A 23419-nucleotide genomic window follows, 5' to 3' on the forward strand; every position below is an offset into this window, starting at 1 on the left:
AATCACTACCTGGAACACACAGGAGTTAACATTATGTTAACTCCCACAATGCCCTGAGAAGTGGCATAGCCTTACCTGGCACTGATTAATGGCTGCATGGTTACCATGGAATGGAGACTGTCTCTCTTTATCCCGATGATGCCTGCTGCTGTGTTTACTTCTCTGCAACTGCTGACGCAATTTTGCAATCTGACAGGGGAAAGAACAAGAGTCTCAGATTTCCCTTTGCATATTCAATTCAATTACTACATGGACTATTATCAAAAAAGTAAAAGTGGAAACATTGCTAATTATGAGAATCTACTTGATATAATGTTGAGTCAGCTACTCTACAGATAAAAAACAATACTAAAATATTAGCTTTCATTTTTCTATGAAGACCTGCACATATTTCCAGTTCTCACATACCAGTATGACAGTACCTGAAGATAACAGGGTTACTTACTAGTAAACAAAGGTTATTTGAGATGCGGAGCCCCTATCTGTATTCCAGTGAGCGTTACGTGCATGCACCATATGCCCAAAGCTGGAGCTTTTGAACGTAGTGCCGCATTATAGTCTCACCCAAGGCAATAAAGGGTATGGCAGACTGCCTTCAGTTACAGGTAAGTAACCTTGTTTTCTTCTTCCAGTGATGGTCCCTTATTGTATTCCACTGAGGGCAATTAACAAGCAGTACCTATATGGGAGCATGGTGCAAGGACACTGTGGAATGGAGGACTGCTGCTCCAAATGAAGCATCCATTGTGGAATCATGCACTAGTGTACAGTGTGTGGAAAAGGTGTGTACTGAACGCCACATGGCCACACTTCATATGTTACTCCTGGGGGAATTCTGCGCCACTGCGCACATGCAGAATTCATGTCCCTCACAGATTTCTTTGCTTCCCTACAGAAAAATTACTTCTGATAGGAAAGCTGCAAGAACGGTCACAGGCTCCTCTCCGGCAGTGCTGGTGCATGGGGGGGAGGGGGGCTGGGGATGCCTCAGGTGGTGGCACCTAGCTTGCACTAGGCTCAGCTACTAGCCTGGGCTGAGGATGGAGGACCGACTTCCTCTTCACTTGCAAGGAGAAGGAGGGGCCGGGGCTGAGCCACCCTCAGAAACCTCCCCTGGCTGCAGGAAGCTCTGCACCCCCCTCTCCCCTGCTTTCTGCCCCCATCCCTCCTCAGCCACAGGGGATGGGGTTACTGTATGGGGGGTTACTGTATCTGCCCAACCCCCATGCATCTGGACCCCCCCATACCCAGATTCCCCCTGCCGAGCCTCACCCCCTCCACACACCCCTGCTGAGCACCCACACTAGAACCCCCACCCCAATGAGCCCCACCCTCTCTGCATAAGGACCTCCCAGATGAGCCCCCCACACCCAGACCCCCACCTCACTGAGCCCCAACCAGTTGAACCCAGACCCCCACCCCACCAAGCCTAACTGCCCAAGCACCTGGACCCGCCCAGAGTCCCTCACACCCAGACCTCCATTCCAAGCCCCAGACCCCACCCACTGAGCCCCAACCACCTTCATCTAGACTCCCACTGACTGGTGCATGCTCTACCAAAGGCCGCAATGTCTTTGGCCTGCTTGGTAATCGTATAATGTGAGGCGAACGTATGTATGGAGTACCACATGGCTGCTCTGCATATTTCCTGGGTCGGAACCTGTACCAGGAACACTGCTGAAGAAGCCTGAGTCCTAGTAGTGTATGCTGTAAGCGGAGGGGCAGGCATTTCTGCCAGATTATAGCATTCAGGGATGAAGGGCGTGATCCACAATGAAATTCGTTGGGAAGAGACTAGAAGACCCTTCATCCTGTCAGTCATGGCCACAAACAGTTGAATGGACTTCATAAATGGTTTTGTTCTTTCAAAAGTAGGCGGCTACTGCTCTGCGGACATCCAATGAATGAAGCCTCTGCTCCTTGCCGCTTGAGTGCGGCTTAAGATAGAACACTGGGAGAAAGATGTCCTGGTTCATATGAAATTGGGAGACAACCTTTGGAGGAAAGCTGGATGTGACCTGAGCTGAACCTTGTCCTTATAGAACACGGTGTAAGTGGGCTCTTATGTTAGGGCCTTGAGCTCAGACACCCTCCTTGCTGAGGTTATTGCTATCAGAAACGCCCCTTGTATGACATGTAGAGCAGGGAACAAGTTGTCAGCGGTTCGAAGGGTGGACCCATCAATTTACAACTGACTATCTAGTACCTCCTCTATGGTAATGTGTAGGGCATTAGCTAGTTTCCACAGCAATTCCTGTAACTGGCGATAGTCATCAGTGGGGAAGGAGGGGATTGAAGAGGCAGCTGCATCCTGGGAAGATGAGGGATGCCTCTTAGGATCTGTCAGTACTGTTGGAGTCAGGCTAATCAGTGCAGCATCCAGGGCTACGTTGGAATGCTTGTCTGACGAGAGTTGTGGTGATGAAGTGGGGGAGTCCTCCTAGACCAAGCGGGACTGTTCAGAGGGTGAATATTGTGGCCATGATCTCCGGTATGGCCAACCCGGTTGACTCTGCTGTTGTGCAGCTTGGGACCACAGCGCCCGATACAAACTCTGCAGGCAAAGCAAGGTGCGGAAGTGCCCCAGTGTTGTCGGAACCTTCCAGTAGTCGCGCTTCCGGAACAGGAGTGGTGGACCGTGTCAGAGATCCATATAATCCAAAACAGAGGATTCACAAACCTCACCAAATGGCGGTGCCATTAGGACTCTTGGAAAGGGAGGTGGCAGGAGCATAGCAGGCAAACGGTCCCTTCAACTTGGTGATCGGATCAGTGGTCGTGGAGTGCGAATAACTCATGGGGATCCAGGGCACCTCCAATTCTCCCAGGGGTCAATGGTATCTGTTCCGCTGGAGGAGTCGGTATCAGGAACTGCATCTATCTGGAGACCAATGGTTTGTGGGATGCCAGTGGAGTCACTGGGTCTGTGATTGATACCAGTGGATCTAGTGATCAGTGCTGCCATTTCTTATTCTTGTGAGACTTACAACGCACGGATACTTCGTGGCCGGAAACCGTGGATGGTGCCAAGTCCTCATTAGATTTGGAGAAAGACTTACTGCCATGCTTATGTGCATGCTTCCTTGGTTCATGACTAGGCCCCAGTGCAGGGTTCCGCAATAGAGGGGGCGCTCTTCGCCTGTTCAGGCCAATGTAAAGGGGGTGTTCCCCAGCTGGGATCCTATGTTGATCCCATGGCAGCCTCCATAAGGTGTTTCCTGAGGCAGAGCATCTGGTTCTCCTGAGTATGAGCAAGGGAGGCAGATACTGTACCTGGACGCAATGTGGGGCTTCCCCCAAGCAGTACATGCTGGTGCATGTTGCTGATGGAAAATGAGTGGGGGCAAGAATCACAGGTTTTGAACCCCGGCATCTTCAGCATACCTAGTACCCAGGCCCTGGTGCTACCATTTGAACTCCTCTCTCAGCTAACAGATAATTCCTCGATTTCTCATTGCTTTCCCTACCCCACTTCATTAAATATTGGTATCTTGCATGGTGATCCTATCAGTTAAAAAACAGATCAGCCATTATGTATTTCTATTTTCTCCACCTCCAATCTTTATATGGCAAGACTAAACACAAACGTTTGCACTTTCTTCAAACCTCATGGTAATAAAATATGCAGACAACAAGCCTGACACAAAACTCTATTTCAAACAATAGCTTTCCTGACCTCCTTGAGTTGGTCTGTGCTGCCCCAGGATGCTGAACGCTTGTGAGATCCTTTCTTCTTTTCTAAATATTCTTCAGCCCAGGCACTCTCTGTCTGTAACAAGAAGATTAAAGGATTAATTTTAAAAGGGTATGCTTATTCTCGCCAAAAAACAAAAGAAGAGAAATTAGAAGCAAGTAAGCTAAGAGAGGGCATGTAATTATGATTTTCTGGATTCAGACACTGCTGGAAAGCACAAGTCACTGAATGAAAGCCCTCTATGGCAACTTTGATATTCCTATAAGTAATCAGTATGAAGATGTCACCTCAGCCACTCCTATAATCTACATAGTAGATTTCTCCCCTATTTCATATGAACACTTATCACCCCCAACTATAACAGAAGAATTAACTCTAATTTAATTTCACTTAAAACACGGAAAGAATTTGGCCCATTAGGTTTAAGTGGGTACAAGTTCCAATCACTTTAGCACTCAGACCAGGGATTAATTTGATCCTGTGTGTTAACAGACATTTCTAGTACTGCTTGAGTACGTGACTAAAGGCCTGGTCTATACTACTGAGTTAGGTCGACGAAAAGCAGCTTATATCGACCTAATTATCTCAGTTTCCACACTACAGCCTTGCTTCCACCAATATAAGTGCCCTACTACAGTGACATAACTCTACCTCCATGCGAGGCTTATGTCAGCGTAGTTTGGGAAATGCAGTGTCCATATAGACACTGCAGGTTACTTATATCAACTATTGGCCCTCATTCTTATCAATTTCACGGCTCCGTGCTAGAGCCAAGAAATTGACAAGAGAGCCTGGCTCACAGCCCTGGCTGTCAGCTTGGGGTGGGTGGGTGGGGGGCTCCCTGCCCCAAGATGGGTTCCTGTCCAGGCTCTGGACTCCTCACCCCGAACTGAGCTTTTGCCTGGGCTCTGGGCATATAGCTCCCCACAGAAGCCACAGGGGAAGCCGTGCTCCCAACATGCAGTCTGGGGGGAGACGGAGGCTTCCATCAGGGAGCTGCACACAGAACTGAGAGTCCAGGCTCTCTCAGCTCCCTACACTGCCCCTCTTAAATCAATGGATGCGCACCACCAACAGGAGGCAGCCAGCGTGGACATGAACCACTGTAGTAATTACTGTGGCAGCTGTAAGTCGACCTAACGTTACAGCGACTTAAGTTCATAGTGTAGACATGCCACAAGCAAACAAACATTCTGGTATATAAGCAATACTGCACAATCAATGATTGCAATATCACACAAACAACTATACTATAGTCAAGCACTCAAAAGTTAGGAAATACTAGAATTAAGTTGCCTGGGCAACTTTAATTCAACCTCCTGGTGTATATGCATTATGATACTGTCTTTAATTACATGATCACATATTTTTCCCCACAGGTCATCTGCCTCATTCAGTGCACAGAATGGACGGTGCTACTGAATAACCAACTAATCAATAGCTTGTTTTATCTTCATTGTTCAATATGTGGCCTAGGCATTATTTACTATATACTATTCAAATCCTGTCCTGAATACAGAAAGAGGGTATTGTGACAGATGCAGCCATTTACTTTATTGATTTAAGTTTTAGTAGGCTTGGAGTCCATTGTATTAAGATGCAAAGTTCATGAATTGTGGAATTATATGTAATTTCTATAGGGGGAGACATGACCAATATAAATCCTGGGAAGTGTCATGAGCTTCAAAAGACTACATGAAACTATGTGCCAGACAAGAATGAATTTATCGGACAATGTTAGAGAATTTATTGGGGGGATGCATATGCAAACATACATCCTCAGTTTATGCAAGAACTCAGCCTTTCAAAGTTTCGCCCTGAGAAGGGAACCTTTGTCTGGCGATTACCTGTTCCCAGAGTCCCAAAATCAAAGAACCAAACAGCGTAAAGGAGTGATTCACAGATTCATGGGTGTTCTTTTTCTGAGCAAAAGCTGGTATGAACTTGTGAGTACAGAAAAACCCTACCCATTGTGGAGTTTGAAGGACTGAGCACCTACCTGCCACAGCCCTTCTTAGAGTTGGGTGTGATCTCTTGTAAGCTTATCAGCATGTGTGTAGATCAGGGTGGCCAACCAGTGGCTCTGGAGCCGCATGCAACTCTTCAGAAGATAATATGAAGCTCCAGCCAGGAGCCAACTCTGGGGGGAATATGGAGGGTGCTCAGCACTGAGGAGGCTCTGGAGGGGAGGAGTGTGGACATGGCTCACTGGAGGAGAGGCCCCCAAATAGGGCGGGATAGGGCAGGAAGAGGTGGGGTGGGGTGGGGTTGGGGACGTGGTAAAAGGAGTGGAGTTGGAGGCAGGGCCTGGGGTACAGCCAGGGTTATAGCAACCCCTGGCCAGCGCCTGTGTCTCCTTCAATAAAGCACATAGCGACTAGCTGGTATGGAAATTTTTAATCAAAATTTTTCTTACACCATCTAACAATGGCAGGCAAGTGCAAACAGAAAAGAAAATACACAGATGAAAATCGAGGCTTCCAACAGGATTGGGAGAATAAGTACTTTTTCGTTGAACATAATGGTAAGGCCATGTGTCTTCTTTGCTAGACGTGTGTATCTCACTTCAAATCTTCAAAACTTGCAGCGTCATTTTGCTTCGAGCCATGCACATATGGATCAAGAATTCCTAGAAGGTTCTGAACACTGCACTTTAAAACTGAAAACTTTGAAAAAACAAACAGATGTAGAAGCCCAGGTCTTCACCAGATTTGCCAACCGATTAACGTTGCAGTCTGCAGTGTCCTATTATGTGGTCTGGCACATAGCCCGTGCAAAAAAGCCCTACTCTGAAGGTGAGTTTATAAAAACATGCTTCACTGATGTGAAGTCAATCCTGTCAACAGAGAAGCAAGAATCTACAGAAGAAAATTTCTCGCCTGTAGCTTTCACACCACACAATAGAATGCAGAATCTCTGATCTTAACAGTGACATCGAATCGCAACTGTACTTGCAACTTCAACAGTGAGAGTATTTGAGCATCGCTTTAGATGAGTTGTGCGAAGTACAGAATAAACCTCAATTATCGGTATTTGTCCAGACTGTGTCTGACAACTGTGTTGTAAAGGGGAAGAACTTCTCGATATCATGCCACTAACAGGACAGAACTTGTGGATGAGATCTAAAGGAGGTATTGATGTTGTTAGTTGTGAAACACCACTTCCCTTTACAGAAGCTCACTGTCATTGCAACGGATGGGGCTCCATCCATGTGGGGATCTGTGAATGGATTAGTAGGGCTTTGTAAGTCTGACGAGAGCTTTCCTGAATTTTGGCCATTTCACTGTATTATTTATCAGGAGCAACTGGAATCTAAAAATCTCAAATTTGATCACGTCATGAAACCTGTCTTGCACATTGTGAATTTCATTTGCCCAAATGCACTCAATCACAGACAATTTCAAAATCTAATCAAAAGATCTGGATGAAGACGACTTCCCTGCCAATTTGCCATTTCACTGTGCAGTTCGAGGACTCTCGAGAGGTAAAGTTATTTCCCTTTTTTGGAGCTCCTGGAACCAGTAAAATTGTTTATGGAGAAAAAGCACAGAATACACCCTGAGCTTACAGATCCTGGGTGGGTTCTAGCTTTGGCATTTCTTGCGGACATGCTGCTGCATTTGGATAAACCTGGACTTACAAAGAAAATTCCGGTTGCCGTCTGATCTAGTGCAAAGTGTATTTGCGTTCATGAACAAACTGCAGCTATTTCACAGACAAATGCTTGAGAGAGAGCTGACACTTTCCCTCAATGTCACAACTTCAAGCCAAAGCAAAAGAAGATGCAGCAGAATCTCTAAAATGGAGCACAACTAGATGTGAGCATGATTAAAGAGCCTAAGGACAGTTTTGAGGAAAGATTCCAAGTTTTACAGTGGAAAAGACCTCAAATCAGATTTCTGATTGACCCTTTTGGTGCTGAAGCCAATTGTCTGAATCCCTCTTTAGTCACTGATGAAGCAATATCCCAGAGGGAAATAATAGAACTTTTGGAAGATGACAGATTGAAATCTGTTCAGAAGACAGAGGGGATCCTTACTTTCTGGAAATCTGTACCAAAGGATAAATACCCCAACATCAGAAGTTCAGCCCTAAAATTAATCTCAATGTTTGCCTCAACCTATCTCCGTGAGTCGGTTTTCTCAACATGTGAAATCCAAGCACTGATCCGTTTTGACAGATAGCCACTTAAGAGAACTGCTGCATGTGAGCACAACTGAACACAAACCAAACTTTGCTTTGTTGAAAGCAAAGAATGCCAGAAGTCCCACTAAGTAAAAGGTTAAGACAAGTTGTTATTATTAACTATACATTATAAATGCATAATATACATACATTATCGAATTGTATGATTATGTGTGTGCGCATACACACATACATACATATATATATATACACACACATACACATATATATATATATATATATATACACATACATACACACACACACATATATATATATATATATATACATACACACACACACACACACACACATGTATATAATCATTAAATATTTCTGTTACTCTTTGGCAATGTCCATTGGTAAATTCTGGCTCCTTCTCAGGCTCAGATTGGCCACCTCTGGTGTAGATGCTTTTATTGTTTTAATAGGTTTTCTTTGTAATTCTTCCACAAGACCCTTTGTTTCTCACTCAGACGTGAGGAATGCTCAGAAGCAAAACAGCATACATCAGCCACTAAAGTAAAGGTCCTCTTTGGATCCAAAGAGGAACCCAGGAATAGAGCAGGGTTTGAAGCCAGAACCAAAGACCTAGATGGCACTGGATCTAGTGAAATATTCAAATCCACCCCTTTGGTTCTCAAATATGAAAATGGAACCAGACTTGGTTTTGGAGCTGTAGAGGCCCTGTCGGAATCAGAATGATCTGACAAATCAGACATGCAGGATCTGGCACTGCTAACAGTGGCTGTCTTTTTCTGTGTCTTCCTCTTTGGAACCAACACAGCTTGAGTCCACAACATGGCTCTCAGTTATGTAATAGGCAGTCCGCCCTTCCCTATCAATAACAGTACCTTTAAAGACATGACTGCTTGAGCAGTGGGATCAGGAGCTTTACCCAATGAGGGTTCTGATTTCCTAGAAGCTTTAAGGTGCTTTGGCTTGCTGGAGGAAGTTACAGTAGCCAAAACTGGCCTCTCAGGGCTTGTCTTCACTACACAGCTAAATCAGCACTGCTGCAATCGATGCAGTGGCATCGATTTAGCGGATCTAGTGAAGACACGCTCAATCAATGGGAGAATGCTCTCCCATCGATTTCTGTACTCCACCTCAACGAAAGGAGGAAGCAATGTTGGCAGGAAAGCCTCTCCCGTCGACATAGCATAGTGTGGACCCTGTGATAGATCTAAGCTACATCGACTTGAGTTACGCTACCAACATAACTCAAATTGCATAGCTTGTATCAACCAGCAGCTGTAGTGAAGATAAGCCCTTAGACATTGGATCCAGAGGATGCAAGACTCAAGGAAAAGCACTTGCAACCTGTTCTGCCTCTCCTTGCAAGCTCTGGGTATGAAAATCCGGCCGACAGAACATCCAGAAGAAAAATGGTACTCCCTGAGCACTTCAGGCACCTAACATGGTAACCCAACACTGGGAAGACAGCTAGGCATGAGGCACATCTCTTGAACCCTGGTTTCTTCTTTTTCTTCAGTTCCATCATAACCTGGAACTGAACTACTAATTTAAGTTAATTGTCCATACTCAGCACTAAACTACAACCATCCTAAATGATTAGCAAAGAATGGAGAAAAATCTTGGATCCGAACAGACCAGAGTGGTCCACTTCAGTCTAGCACAGACTATAGCAGGGTTAAAAAAACCCAAACACCTAGATAAATTCAAGGAGCATAGGTCCATTAATGGTTATTAGCCAGGATGCGCAGGGATGGTGTCCCTAACCTCTGTTTGCCAGAAGCTGGGAATGGGAGGGAGGGAATGTTCTGTTCATTCCCTCTGGGGAGCCTGGCATTGGCCACTGTCAGAAGACAGGATACTGGGCTAGACAGACCTTTGGTCTGACCCAATATGGCCGTTCTTATATAGCACAATGGCTGACATGATAGAGGGCACTGCGCACTCTTATACATCCTTGCCCCCAGAACATTTGGTGACATTGAGGAGAAGGGTAAGAGGGGGAGTGGTCTCATGGATATTGCTTTGAGAAGCTTCTTTGCAATACCCATTAGAGGGAGCAGAGCCACTCAAAGAAGAACACCTTCCTCTTTTTTGAGCCAAGGGTGATCCAAATCCAGCTAACTACAGATGTAGCATTTCTGCAGAGACAGACACAGACAGATAGAGAATTTCAAGTAGCCAGATCCTAAGCTATAAAGGATCTTAGACGTCAAAACCAACACTCAGATGATATTGCTTACATGGTTCTGCTAAATGCACTAGCCAATAAGGCCTCCAGCTTTTACTAATAATGAAGCATTATAGAGAGAACAGAATGTATCTATTTTGTGTCTTGACAAACCAACACTTTTACACAGCATGGTTTTGAAGATTCATTGCACCAAGTGCACTCAAGGGAAAAGCATTCAAGGAAAGTACAATCAAGATATACTTGCTGTAAGCATGAGGCTAACTGGCTAGATGAAATAAAATTTTGATTTATGTGTGAGCAATTGGAGAATAGTTTCTTATGTTCTACATTAAAACAAAAACTCTACATCTCTGTTGCAAGCGATAAATGAGCTGAAACCACTCAAACGACCAAGTTTTTTACCCCCCAAAATATACTTCTCTTTTGTCAAGACTTTGACACCTAGACACCAGTTCCTACTCAATTATGATATCCCAGCATATGCTATGCTGAGAGAATATGCCCACCACTGAATCCCACAACAGAGTGTTGGCACTCCACGGTAGTATTTTCAAGGGGGCTAATACGTAAAGAAATTTTAAGGGGATGTTAAGTTTGGAAACTGTAAAAGGTAAAATAGTATGTTTAAACTTAGTAATGTTCTAAGTTACTTTCCTGCCTTGATCATTTGGCTAGGAGAAGGGGTGGAAGAAAGCAGGGAGGGATGACAATTCTATATATTCTTCTAAGATCAGATGAGAGTAGGAGGTTTTTAAAGTTGGGGGGTGCGTGTGTGTGCGATCAGAGGATGCTGCTTTCCATTTCTTGCTATAAAGAACATAGAAATATGCCAAAATGTTTAACAATTACAAAATTAAGCAACTCCCTACGTCTAAATGCAAGTATTTTTGAATGCTGTGTTCAGTACAGAAGCTGACAGTCAACTTTTACAGGTTGGTTTGAATTCATCACAGTGTGAAGTCAGTAGCAAAAGACTGGATCACGCTTTTATATTTTGTTACATGTTTTTTAAATGGTTTGGTGTACAAATCACTACAAATTCTGAAGGAAAAGCCAGAGAAAATAATTCTCATTCTATGTCATACTCTAAATATTATAAAAAATGGTTGCCTTCTTCCTTAACAGACAAGCAGCAGTGATCATTTTCAGAGCAGTGAAGGATTCTGATGCTCTCTACAGATTCCCAGACCAGGGTTCCTCAGGCACTTACTCCCACACAAGCAAGCAAGTGTTCAAATATGGTGATTTTAAATATTTTGCAATTCAGCTAAATCTCCTTAGAATTTCACAGAACAAAAGAAAAGGCACTTCCATAACCTAAGAGGTTTCTCTTTGCTGAGCATCAAAGGCCTGCTGCCAACCATAAAGGAGTTAATGCTTCTCAAAGGCAAAAAGTCACAAGAATGCCTGATAATGGAAAGTGTTGTGCCTCTATACTATACTCTATACTAGCTGCCTCTATAATTAAGGAGCTATACAAATAAAATGTCATGCAATAATACCCATGTAATAGTTTAAATATTACCACCACCAATGTGGTCCTCTAATCTGCACTTGAAGTTTGAGCAATAAAAAACAAGTTTAGATGCATGATGCACTAGTGCCTTTCTGACTTTAAATGAGTGACAACAGAGGTAGATCTTGTCTCTTCTGCCCCCCCCCTTTTTTTTGGGGGGGGGGACGTGTAAGGGTGCAAAGAATTTGGGAATAAATAGAAAAACAAACTCTCTCCAGGAATTTGGGAAGGGAAGAAAAATTCCAAAGAAATGAGCTTGGAAGGTGAATGTATACAGGAAGAAAAAAAAAAAAGATACACACCTAACAAAACTGTCTTACCTGCGTGGCTTTGTCCCTCATACAGGGAGCAGCCTGTCCATGATTATCACGAGGCCATTGTCCAGCGAGGTAGGGAGCAGCAAGTGTATCCAGTGAGGAAGTGCGGCGAATTATACTGGAAGGGCTTGATGAAGGTGGTCGTGATTTGTCAACTAGAAAAAATAAAAACAATAAGATTTCACAAGTGAAGTGTGGGTGTAAAATTCAATAAAGCAAATTTTCAATTAGCCATACTGGAAACAGAATTGTTATGTATTCAGTACAGAATGCACACGCACAAAATGTAATACCATAGGAGCTATGAGACACCACTTGGAAATTAAGCTCAGAATTTGCTTTTTGTTGTTGTTCTTTTAAACTTTGCCCCATGATTACATTGAAAACACATTTCATGAGAGCAGAGTTTCCCTATAAAAGCACAGAACAAAGCAATTACCAATATTATTAGGGCGGTTTTTGTTGTTTTTTTGCTGTGACTTTTAAGTACTACCAAAATTTATGCCCAATTTAATACTGGATTTATTTTTAAAGCCCAGACTGTTGATCCATATGCCAACTACTGCATAGTTTATTTCCACAATGATCAACAAAACTGAGCTTATACTACTAAGCAAAAAACAGCCATCCTGATGGACAGCTATGCATAAGGCTGCTAATGACTTTGGACTACGCATATGGTAACCTAGCCCAAAAAAAGAAAAAAAAGAAAAAGTGCACACGATCAGAGTTCAGAATGAGACACTTCATAGACGTAAAGATAAAGAGTTAATAGTTTAGCTGCTAGACATTTCAGTATGCAAAATATTTATATTTGTTTTCTTAATATTGGAAGAACAAGTAATTTAGACTCAAAATGTGATCTACCTAGAATATGGTTTTAAAATGATGCATGGAATGCTTGCCCTCCATACTGAAAATAAATGGGGTAGTCTCAGAAAGACAGGTTACCAATAGCTTGTTCTTAGAGAGGCACCACTGTGCATTCAGACTTGTGGAATTCAGAGTCAAGTTGTGAAACAGCACTGAAAAGCAGTACAGGAGGGAAGGATGTGTGTGTACATGAGCATTCTGATGCATAAGTGAAGTCCTCACCCTACTCTATACAAAGGGGTGCACCCTCCCAAACACCTCAGTTCCTTCTCTTTAAGAAGAGAAACCTGATTTTTCATAGAAATCCTAAGTAGGGGGTAGGTGTGTGGATAGTGTGACTACACAGAGGTAGTTCCCAAAGAACAGTAGTTACTGATAAGTAACCTTTTTCTTCTTGGATGGCCTCTGTGCATTCCTACTTGTGGGAGATTAACAAGCCATCAGGTGGATGGTGGGGAAGGAATACTCAGGAGTGCAAGTAGACTGGTACGCTCCAATATGCAGTACCGGCAAGAGATTTTTAGTGGGTACAGGGTACCAGAAACACTTGGGGAGGCTAGCCTTTCCCCCTCCAGAGGGGGGAGTGGAGCTGCACTCTGCTCCTTAAAAGAGCAGAATGCGACTAGGGAGGACAGTCATTCTTTATATAGGTTTAACAGCACAATACATATGTTAACAAACTTAAACAAAGGCTTTGTTTAAATTTGTTAGCATATGCATTCTGCTGTTAAATTGGTCGAGAGTCCTCAAGAGGGAAGGGGGTGGGACAGATGGAAGGTGTTTAAACAGTGGTTTTGACTCCTGCTCCAGCCTCTGGACTATGAACATATACTGATGGGACCATTCTAACCAAAGGACTGAGGACTTTAAGGTAATCTGAAGCCTTCATATTTCCTCGATCCTTTACAGATGGACTTATGAGTTGGATATGGTACAGAAACTGTTCTAGCCTCATTGAAGACTGACTTCTCCCTTGCAATGGACAAAGATCAGATGTCTGCTGACTTTCTCACATGAGTCAGCAGCCTTTGATACCTGTGGTATAAGCAACATGGCCCTTGCTTGAGTGGTTTTGTTCTTTCCTCTCCAAATGTCAAAGCCTGTTCCCATTGAACTCAATAGCAAAACTTTTTTTTTTTTATTTCAATGGGAACAGGATTGGGTTCTAATCCCGGTTGGCCATGGACCTGCTGTGTTGCCTTGACTGAGTCACTTAATCTCACATTACCCATCTGTAAAGTTTTATTACTCTTGAGGGAAGTACCATATAATCTTTAAAAGCTTTAAGTGGCCTACATGTATGTTTTATATCTCAAAAACATGGCACTTCAAAACTAAAAAATGCCATAACTAAGGCTATGAGTCTGTCACAGAGGTCACAGATTCTGTGACTTTCCGTGACCTCTGCAGCAGCCCCTGGGCCATCAGCAGCAGTCTGGGTGTGTGGGAGGGGGCTCAGGGTAAGGGACAGGAGTTTGGAGAGTGCAGGGGGGGTGCGGCCGCCCTGCAGCTTCTAGGTGGTGGAGGCGGTCTCTGCGCTGCCTGCAGGCCCCATCCCCACTGGCTGCAGTTCCTGGCTGATGGGAGCTGCAGCAGCCAGCGCTTGTGGTGGGAGCAGTGGAGGAGCCCATGCACTCCACCACCTAGGAGCTGCGGGGATGCGGAGCCAGGTGGGGAACCCCTGCCAGCCCTCCCTCACCCAGCACCAGTGGGGTTGCCAGGCCACATGCTGCATCCCGCCATGCCCCGCCCCCCAGCACCTGCAGAGCCCCTGGACTGCCCCCTTCCCCAACCCTCCAAGTTTTAGTAATGGCGGGTATTTTTAGTAAAAGTCATGGACAGGTTACAGGCCCATGAATTTTTGTTTATCGCCCATGACCTGTCCATGACTTTTACTAAAAAATACCTGTGACTAAAACGTAGCCTTGGCCATAACATCTTTATTTGTGACTTGATACATATTAAGAGCTATAGTTCAAAAGTATGCTCAAAATGCACCAAATAGTCTGTAGAAGTTACTCAGGGAGATTTACATGAGAAAAGCTTGTTGGAAACCTTGAAAGAAATAACCTGAGTGCAGGACAATTTATTGCTAATTTACTGTCTTTATTCTGTGAGTGAAGTAGAAAATCAAAATTTAGCAGCATAGATTTGAGAGCAGATTTCAAGTATTTGCACAAGCATTCCATCCCCCCTTAAGGTTTCTTTCCTTTTTAAAAAAAAAAAATTATAAACAAAAAAAAGGAAGTCTGATGACAATGACAATTTATTTCTCTCGCCTACTCTTCTCTTAAGGACACATTACATAAATGGAAAGAGTTCATCAGTTACCCCAATTTGGTATCACTCCAAGGTATGCTACAGGAGAAATCTCGAAAGGGACATATAGTAATAATTAATTTTGCTAGTCTAATTTGAGAAACAAAGCATTGAAATAAATTTTAAAAAGTAACCGTTTCCTCTTCTATATTACATCCAGAATGATCTGCCATCATATACAGTTTGCGTGAAATTTACCAAAATATTTTCAAACTGGTTAATATTTATTTTAAGTAGAGCTGTCAATTAAATCGAAGTTAACTCACGCGATTAACTCAGAAACATTAATCGCGATTAACTGCACTTATAACAATAGAATACCAATTGAAATTTATTAAATATTTTTGGATGTTTTTCTATATTATCAATATTGATTTCAATTACAACACAGAATACAAAGGGCACAGTGCTCATTTTATTTTTTTTATTACAAATATATGCAGTGTAAAAATGATAAATGAAATAGTATTTTTCAATTCACCTCATGCAAGTACTGAAGTGCAATCTCTATCATGAAAGTGTAATTTACAAATGCAGATTTTTTTGGTTACATAACTTCACTCAAAAATAAAACAAACAATGTAAAACTTCAGAGCTTACAATTCCACTCAGTCCTACTTCTTGTTCAGCCAATTGCTAAGACAAACAAGTTTGTTTACATTGACGGGAGATACTTCTGCCTACTTCTTATTTACAATGTCACCTGAAAGTGAGAACAGGCATTCGCATGGCACTTTTGTAGCCGGCGTTGGAAGGTATTTACATGCCAGATATGCTAAACATTCATATGCCCCTTCATGCTTCAGCCACCATTCCAGAAGACATGCTTCCATGCTGATGATGCTCGTTAAAAAAATGTGCTGATTAAATTTTTGACTGTACTCCTTGGGGAGAGAATTGCATGTCTCCTGCTCTGTTTTACCTGCATTCTGCATATATTTAATGTTATAGCAGTCTTGGATGATGACCCAGCACATGTTCATTTTAAGAACACTTTCACAGCAAATTTGACAAAACGCAAAGAATGTACCGATGTGAGATTTCCAAATATAGCTACAGCACCAGAACCAAGGTTTAAGAATCTGAAGTGCTGTCCAAAATCTGAGAGGGACGAAGTGTGGAGCATGCTTTTAGAAATCTTAAAAGAGCAATACCCTAATGCAGAAACTAGAGAACCCAAACACCAAAAAAGAAAATCAAACTTCTGCTGGTGGCATCTGACTGAGATGATGAAAATGAACATGTGTCAGTCCGCACTGCTTTGGATTGTTATCAAGCAGAACCCATCATCAGCATGGAAGCATGTCCTCTGGAATGGTGGTTTAAGCATAAAGGAACATATGAATCTTTAGCACATCTGGCATGTAAAAATCTTGCGACGCCAGCTACAACAGTACCATTCAAATGCCTGTTCTCACTTTTAGGCAACATTGTAAACAAGAAGCACGCAGCATTATCTCCTGCAAATTGTAGCCAACCTTGTTTGTCTGAGTGATGGCTGAGACTGAGAGAGAGTGACTTGTAGGGGTCTAAGTTTACATTGTTTTATTTTCTATTTTTGTTTTTTTTTTACATAATTTTACATTTGTAAGTTCAACTTTCATGATAAAGAGATTGCACTACAGTACTTGTATGAGGTGAACTGAAAAATACAACTTTTTTGGTTTTTTACAGTGCAAATATTTGTAATAAAAATAAAGTGAACACTGTACACATTGTATTCTATGTTGTAATTGAAATTAATATATTTGAAAATGTAGAAAACATCCAAAAATATTTAAAATAAATGGTGTTCTATTGTTGACCAGTGCGATTAATTGTGATTGAAATTAATTTGTTAAATCTCTTCACAGTCCTAATTTTAAATAAAATATTTGTGTAGAGACAGCTTCCAACAGCATTCTAGAGACCCCCCCCCCCAAAAAAAAAAGAATCCCAACCCCAAAGAGCCAAAAGATTTAAATTAGACTAATGTAGAACATGAAAGTAACACAGGAAAGGAGGAATATGGGTTAAATCAAAAATAACTGAAGTTGTACAGTGAGTGATTCATACAAATTCTATTTTTAAGTAGCAATTTGTGACTGTGGAAATGAAAAAATAGGTAGCACATGAACTGAAGTTCATAGAAAGCAAGGCAAAAATAGGGAATTTTAAGGAGGGATATGAAGGAAAGTGAGGATGTCTGCAAGACACAAAGAAAGAGGTTGTTCCAAGTTAGGCTGCAGCATGTAAGAAAACACAAGGTTAAAGTGGAAAGGTCAACCTACATCATTGAGTTGACTCTGTGTAACAAAGGCCATAAAATTTTGTCCAGTAATTCCCACATTAAGCCTATCTGTAAGGGAACGCAAAGGGGCAAGGTGAATGGTTAGAACACAGGGGACAAGAAGAGAAGCAACAGGAGAAGAGAAAAGATGGAGGCAGAGGCCTATATTCCTCCTGCCTGTACCAAGATAGAAGTGATTATATGAAAAAGGTAGCCATATTACCAGCAATATTCCTCATACAAATTTATGTGCAACTGTAAAGTTATTGACTGATATTGGCCTAAGTTGCTGGGCAGAGGACACACCCTAAAATCTACATTTTTAGGGTGTTGTATTAATTGCAATTGACACAGCACATGTAGGCCTACCTGAGCTAATTTTAATTGAGCTACCTTGCTAAAATTAACAGCATAGCTGCAACAGTTTGGGCAGTGGTATATGCTAGCCACCCAAATACATACCTAAGGTAACAGGCAGGATTGTTCTTGGATGGCTAACCCACACTACCACTTGTGCTGCCATGGCTACACTCCTTTTTTAGCAAGCTAGATCAAATCAAAGCTAGTTCAGATATGCCGACAAACCTTGCAACTGCCCCTCCTAACTGCTGTTTAGACATACCCTTAAAGGCAACATAATTGCAAGTCAGTCTGTTAAGAATGAGTGAGGAGGGACATTAGTGAAAAGAGACTTAATTTCAAGCATCTAACAGTGTTGTAGCTGACAGGGTCTCTAAAAACTTTAAATATTGTTACTTCGCATTTAGCCAGGACAGTGGCTAATTAAAGTCAACACTAACAAATGTACAAACAAATACCAGTGTAAACTTGGACACCGACATTTAAATCTGAAATTCTTCTAATTGCGAAAGGTGAGAGAAGCCTTACAAGCACAGCTATACTTGCAACACTTTTGAAAAGACTACTTTGAAATTTATCTTAAAATATAGCATTGAAATAAACATTAGCTTCATTATATTTGTTATTAATACACACTTTATATACTAAAACTATTTCTAGGAAGAGATCTGATGACAAGAAAAAGAGTTTATTAATAACAGTAGTACCTCAATTTTTTTTTTAAACACTTAAAGGGAAAAACTGACCATCATTATTTCTGAATTCCACAGCTGGCTGTTTCAGTTCCACAACCACAATTTAAAAATTCTCACAAAACTATGTAGTCAAATATGATTTTTCTTGGTGCACTGTACTTTTATGTACTACCAAGAATAAACCACCCCATCCTACAGTGACAGGCACACACCCTCTTACTTCAAATTCCTCTCCAAAATCCGCTTGTGGAGCCTACAAACATTAATCCCTTTTAAAACAGGCCAGCACCACCCAAAATTTTATATATAAAAAGTTAACTCTGAACTATCATCTGGTCTCTCAATGTGTTTTTGTCTGATCTCTAGTTTTCAATATATAATCTCTTTAGTGCAAGGGACCAAGTTTTCCAGTCTTTGTATAAGACTTCCCAAGTAAACAACAACAACAGAATCATAGAAATCTATAGCTGGAAGGGACCTCAAGAGGTCATCTAGTCCCATCCCTCCAAGCTGAAGCAGGATTAAGTATACCTAGACTATCCATGATAGATTTTTGTCTAACCTGTTCTTAAAAACCCCCAATGGCAGGGCTTCCACAACCTCACTCAGTAGCTTGTAATGTTTTCAAATGAATTCTTACTCAGTAGAGAATTATACTTTATAAAGTTCTGTTTCATATACACAACTTAGTATTAAATACTTAAATACTTAGTATTAAATGCAAAAAAACCTTGTTAATGCAAAATTAATGTTGCAAGAATAAGCACTTAATTCTCAAGAAATTCCAACAACTTTTGTTAAATGTAGCAACTTGAACTTGGCCACAAACAAAAATACATTAAGTGTACCACGTTAGAGTGTTACATTTAATAAATGAAAGGAAAAAATAAACAAAAAAGACCAACACAGAAATTCTACAGATACCTAACATGGCCAAGTTAAACACTGTCCTTATTGGAGAACAGCAATATAAAAGAATCTTTGGAATAACAAAATAGTTTTGCTTTTTATTCTTATGAATTTTAGACTTTTAAAACTTGTCATATATATTTTCAAATGATGAGAATTAGAAAATTGGTATGGCAGACTTACTGATAGGGGAAGAAATATACTATGAATTGTTTACAAGCTGATTACTGAATAAAAGCCTTCCAATACTTGAGAAAAAATCCATATAACTTCCAGTAACATGCAGTCATGTGCCAAAACTACTGTCGGTTTGACTTAAGTAAATTGCTACAAAATATATCCTATGCTATTCTGAAGCTCTTCATTTTGTTGAGTAAACAAGAAAATGTATGATCAATTGTTTAAAATCAGAAATATCCTATCAGCTATGACAGCTGGGGTCCTCGAAGTTTTCTGTAGCTAGACCACATTTTAGTAGGAACATTGCAGTTGGGAGGAGAGGCAGTCCATGAGACAATCAGATAACATTCCATTGTTACTACAGCAACAATTGCTTGCATGGAAAATATCAGGAGTGTGTGTGCACTAAAATAATAAAAAAATAAAAATAAAAAAACACCCAGCTAAAAATGCTATAATTTAGCAATCGAAAATGAAAACTAGCTTCATGTGATTAGCCTTCTAACTATGGTGCACATATCAGTTCAGGAACCTCCAACTCCACCAGTGGTTTATTCTTAATGACATTCAATAAAACCTAGAGAAGGTCTGTCCTGAATATGTCCCAAAGACAAATTGCCTTAAAACAAAAAAAAACAAAATCCCACATGGATGTAAGGGTTTGAAGAGGATTTTTCTGTATCAAACAAATTCACTAAATATTACTATGCACCACACTAGTGTTTTGCATAGTAATATGGTTCTGTATTCTGTAGAAGAGAAGCTGAATCATCAAAAAGGTTCTTTCCAGTACTCTCCACATCACATACTACAGGGAATTGGCATGTTAACACGTGGTCAGACTAGCAGCCTTGTCAGACTCCTCAGGATCATACACAAAATTGCTGCCAACAGCATACGCCAACCACCATTTAGACAAGATTTGTGTCCAGCAAGGCTTAACCACAGCACGAGTCTCCACGGTGTCACTGTGCTCCATGTTAGGGCCAGGGTGGACCCAAAAATACAATCAAAATTAAATTGCAGGCATATTTGGCCCCAACACTCCTCACATTACCATCCCACATAGGATCATCACTGTTGAGGGGGCCAATCTGAATCACTTTCTGCATTCAAGCCTACATTAAGTCAGGGGTTCTCAAACTTTTTCTTTCTGAGCCCCTCCTTGCTTACCCCCGTCCAACATACTATAAAAACTCCATGGCCCACCTGTGTCCCAATAACTGGTTTTCTGCATATAAAAGCCAGGGGTGGTGTTACAGGATAGCAAGCAGGGAAATTGCCTGGGGCCCCATGCCACAGTGGCCCCAGAGAAGCTACATTACTCAGGCTTTGGCTTCAGCCCCAAGTGGCAGGGCTCAGGGCCCCTGCCTTCAGCTCAATGTAGTAGGGCTTCAGCTTTCTGCCCTGAACCCCAGCAAGTTTACTGCTGGCCCTGCTTGGTGGACTCCCTGAAATCTTTCCCCTCCGCCCCAAGTGGGCCCCAAACCCCTGGTTGAGAACCACTGCATTAGGTGATTCTCAAAGAAAACACGTAATAGTTGTTCATTCAATCTGGCTCTCTGTACTATCAAACTGGTTAGTTACATTTAACATTATAGCACAAGGTAAAAAAAAGCATCATCTTTGGTCAACAGTGGACTAGAATACACATTCATGTACAACTCTTTATTAGAGAGGTTACATTTGCCTCTGAAGTGATAAGAAATGTCATGTTTTTAATCAGAGAAATGGCTATCACATTCATATCTAAATAAAGATCAAAATATTTTTCAAAGCTTTTCTTCCTCTTCAATAAGGTCCTCTATAAGAGGAGAAAGCCAAAGAGAGCTAAAAATTAGCAATCCAAGTTTGGTCAGTTACCTTACTAGTAAAATAAATAACTGCTTCAAAAGAAAGCACTGGAAACCACCACTGATACACCCACCCCACCTCCAAACACTATAATAAACTAAATGATAATTGAAATAATTATTTTGTTAGTTATTTAAATCCAAGCTAAGCAGTTGTCTAAATTTTATTAGAGATGCATATCAGATCCTAAAAACAGTTAGTGTGAATATTTCCCTAGACTTCTATTGCCCCTAAATATACCACAATGTTGAATTTTATTAAATTGTTAGTTAGATGGGATGGAATGGAGTTGACATTGAAATACAGTTTTAATAATCACTCAGACGTCTACTCTTAAGAATAGACCGACACTCACCAAATTATTAAATCCTGCCTTACTACAATCAGGCAAGTCTACCATTTAACTCCTCTGCTTGTTTCAAAATGCAAATTTCCATTTCAGTCAACTATTCATGGTGTTCTCATTGTAGTATTTTCCTCTACTCATGCTATATTACTTGCACCAAGTGCTCATCTGCTAGTTTCCCTTGATGTGACCTACATACAAGAGATCCACTTCCATCAAGACAACAATTACAACAGCTGTGCTGACGAAAAACAATAGAGCTGTTCCAACGAAAAGAGTATTAGATCTGTTTTTATTAGCCTAATTATCAACCCTTCCACCTCCCACAACTAAATCTGTTTTCCAACAAGGCGTTCCTGCAACTAATTTTCAATTAAGAAAAGCAAAAAACAATAATAAAAATTAAAAAAGTATCAATAGAGCGCACAGGATGTTGTGTAGGTCTATAGGGAAAAGCAAGTACTCTCTTTCATTATGTGTACATACATATTTTGAGGCAGGCAAGGAGCCTAACATAACTGTAACTTAACAGAACAAAGCTAGAGTAACAAATTTTAGATCCCTAAACTAATTTTTAAGTAAAAGTACTTTAAAAGTTCTAGAATTTAGACCCATCACTGCAAATGATGGGTATTTCATGAATTCTTTCATAAAGAACGAACAATGACTCCCATAGGGAGTCTAATTCAAGCTATCTCCTGGGGAGGGCGGGGGTAGGGGGAAGAGGAGGGGAGAAAGAAAACGAGAGGGAAGGTTTCCTCCCTATAGGGACATCACACAATGAAGTTAAAGCAAACCTGAAACTTCAAATTCACAACAGTGTAGGGGAAACAGAGGGAACATTTAAAGAAAAATATAATTATTATTGTAAACATGAAAATATAGTTTGAAGATTGATGATCTTAGTATACTCCAAACCAAAGTTGTTTCAATGAAAAAAAATAAAAGGCACAAAAGGGAAATCTTTGATTCTGGTTCTCTTGAATGTAATGGACCTCATGAGAAAAAAAAATACATATATGGTCCTTTATTTTGGATGTCAATATCTTTCACCAATTGTGTAGTGTAGAAGAAACATTTAGGTGAGGACCATTTGGTTCTTTTGTTTCTAATAGTCCAAAATTCTGTCCTCTGGTAGGAGCATGCCCAAAATGTACACTTTACAAAGGCAAGTTTTATAAATCCCAAAGAAACCAGATTTTTTGTTTTAATACCAATTTTAAAAAGTTTTTTAAAAAAATATGCATTACCCTGAACACTTTGTGGCATGGAACCTGATAATGAAGTTATAAACAAAAATGAAATTAGCTTCATTGAGTTTTCTGACTTGGGGGGGGGGGGGGGATGAGTACAGTTGGGATTCTAGCTGAGGCTAGGTAGCCCGTCAAGCAAGAAGGACTCAACCATTTTATCAAGATTCCAGCTCAGATCTATTTTAAGGTTGGTGAGAGGAACTGCATCCACTTCAAAAGCTAAAAACCACTGAAAGTAGCAGTGAACTGAGTACCTGTTCAGTTTTACACCAAGCTGATTTCCCTATTGTTATGTCTGTTCTATCTGAACATATAAAAACTTACCCAGTGACTGTGACTAACTTACTTACCTGGATTATCTTTTCTGCTTCAGCTTACACTTTAACAACTTTAAATACACCTCTACCTCGATATAACGCAAATTCGGATATAACGCGGTAAAACAGCGCTCGGGGGGGGGGCTGCGCCCTCCAGTGGAT

General features: G+C 41.2%; 1 protein-coding gene across 1 annotated transcript in view; it reads right to left on the reverse strand.

Moving 5' to 3' along the window:
- Nucleotides 1-23419, reverse strand: part of FAM117B (family with sequence similarity 117 member B) — an 81599-nt gene that overhangs the window by 39206 nt on the left and 18974 nt on the right. Inside the window, 3 exon segments of the mRNA XM_039495932.1 lie at nucleotides 76-189; nucleotides 3677-3769; nucleotides 11886-12037. Coding sequence (XP_039351866.1) covers nucleotides 76-189; nucleotides 3677-3769; nucleotides 11886-12037 — 359 coding nt within the window.

This window comes from Mauremys reevesii, linkage group 11 (assembly GCF_016161935.1).
Source record: "Mauremys reevesii isolate NIE-2019 linkage group 11, ASM1616193v1, whole genome shotgun sequence".
Lineage (NCBI taxonomy): Eukaryota > Metazoa > Chordata > Testudines > Geoemydidae > Mauremys > Mauremys reevesii.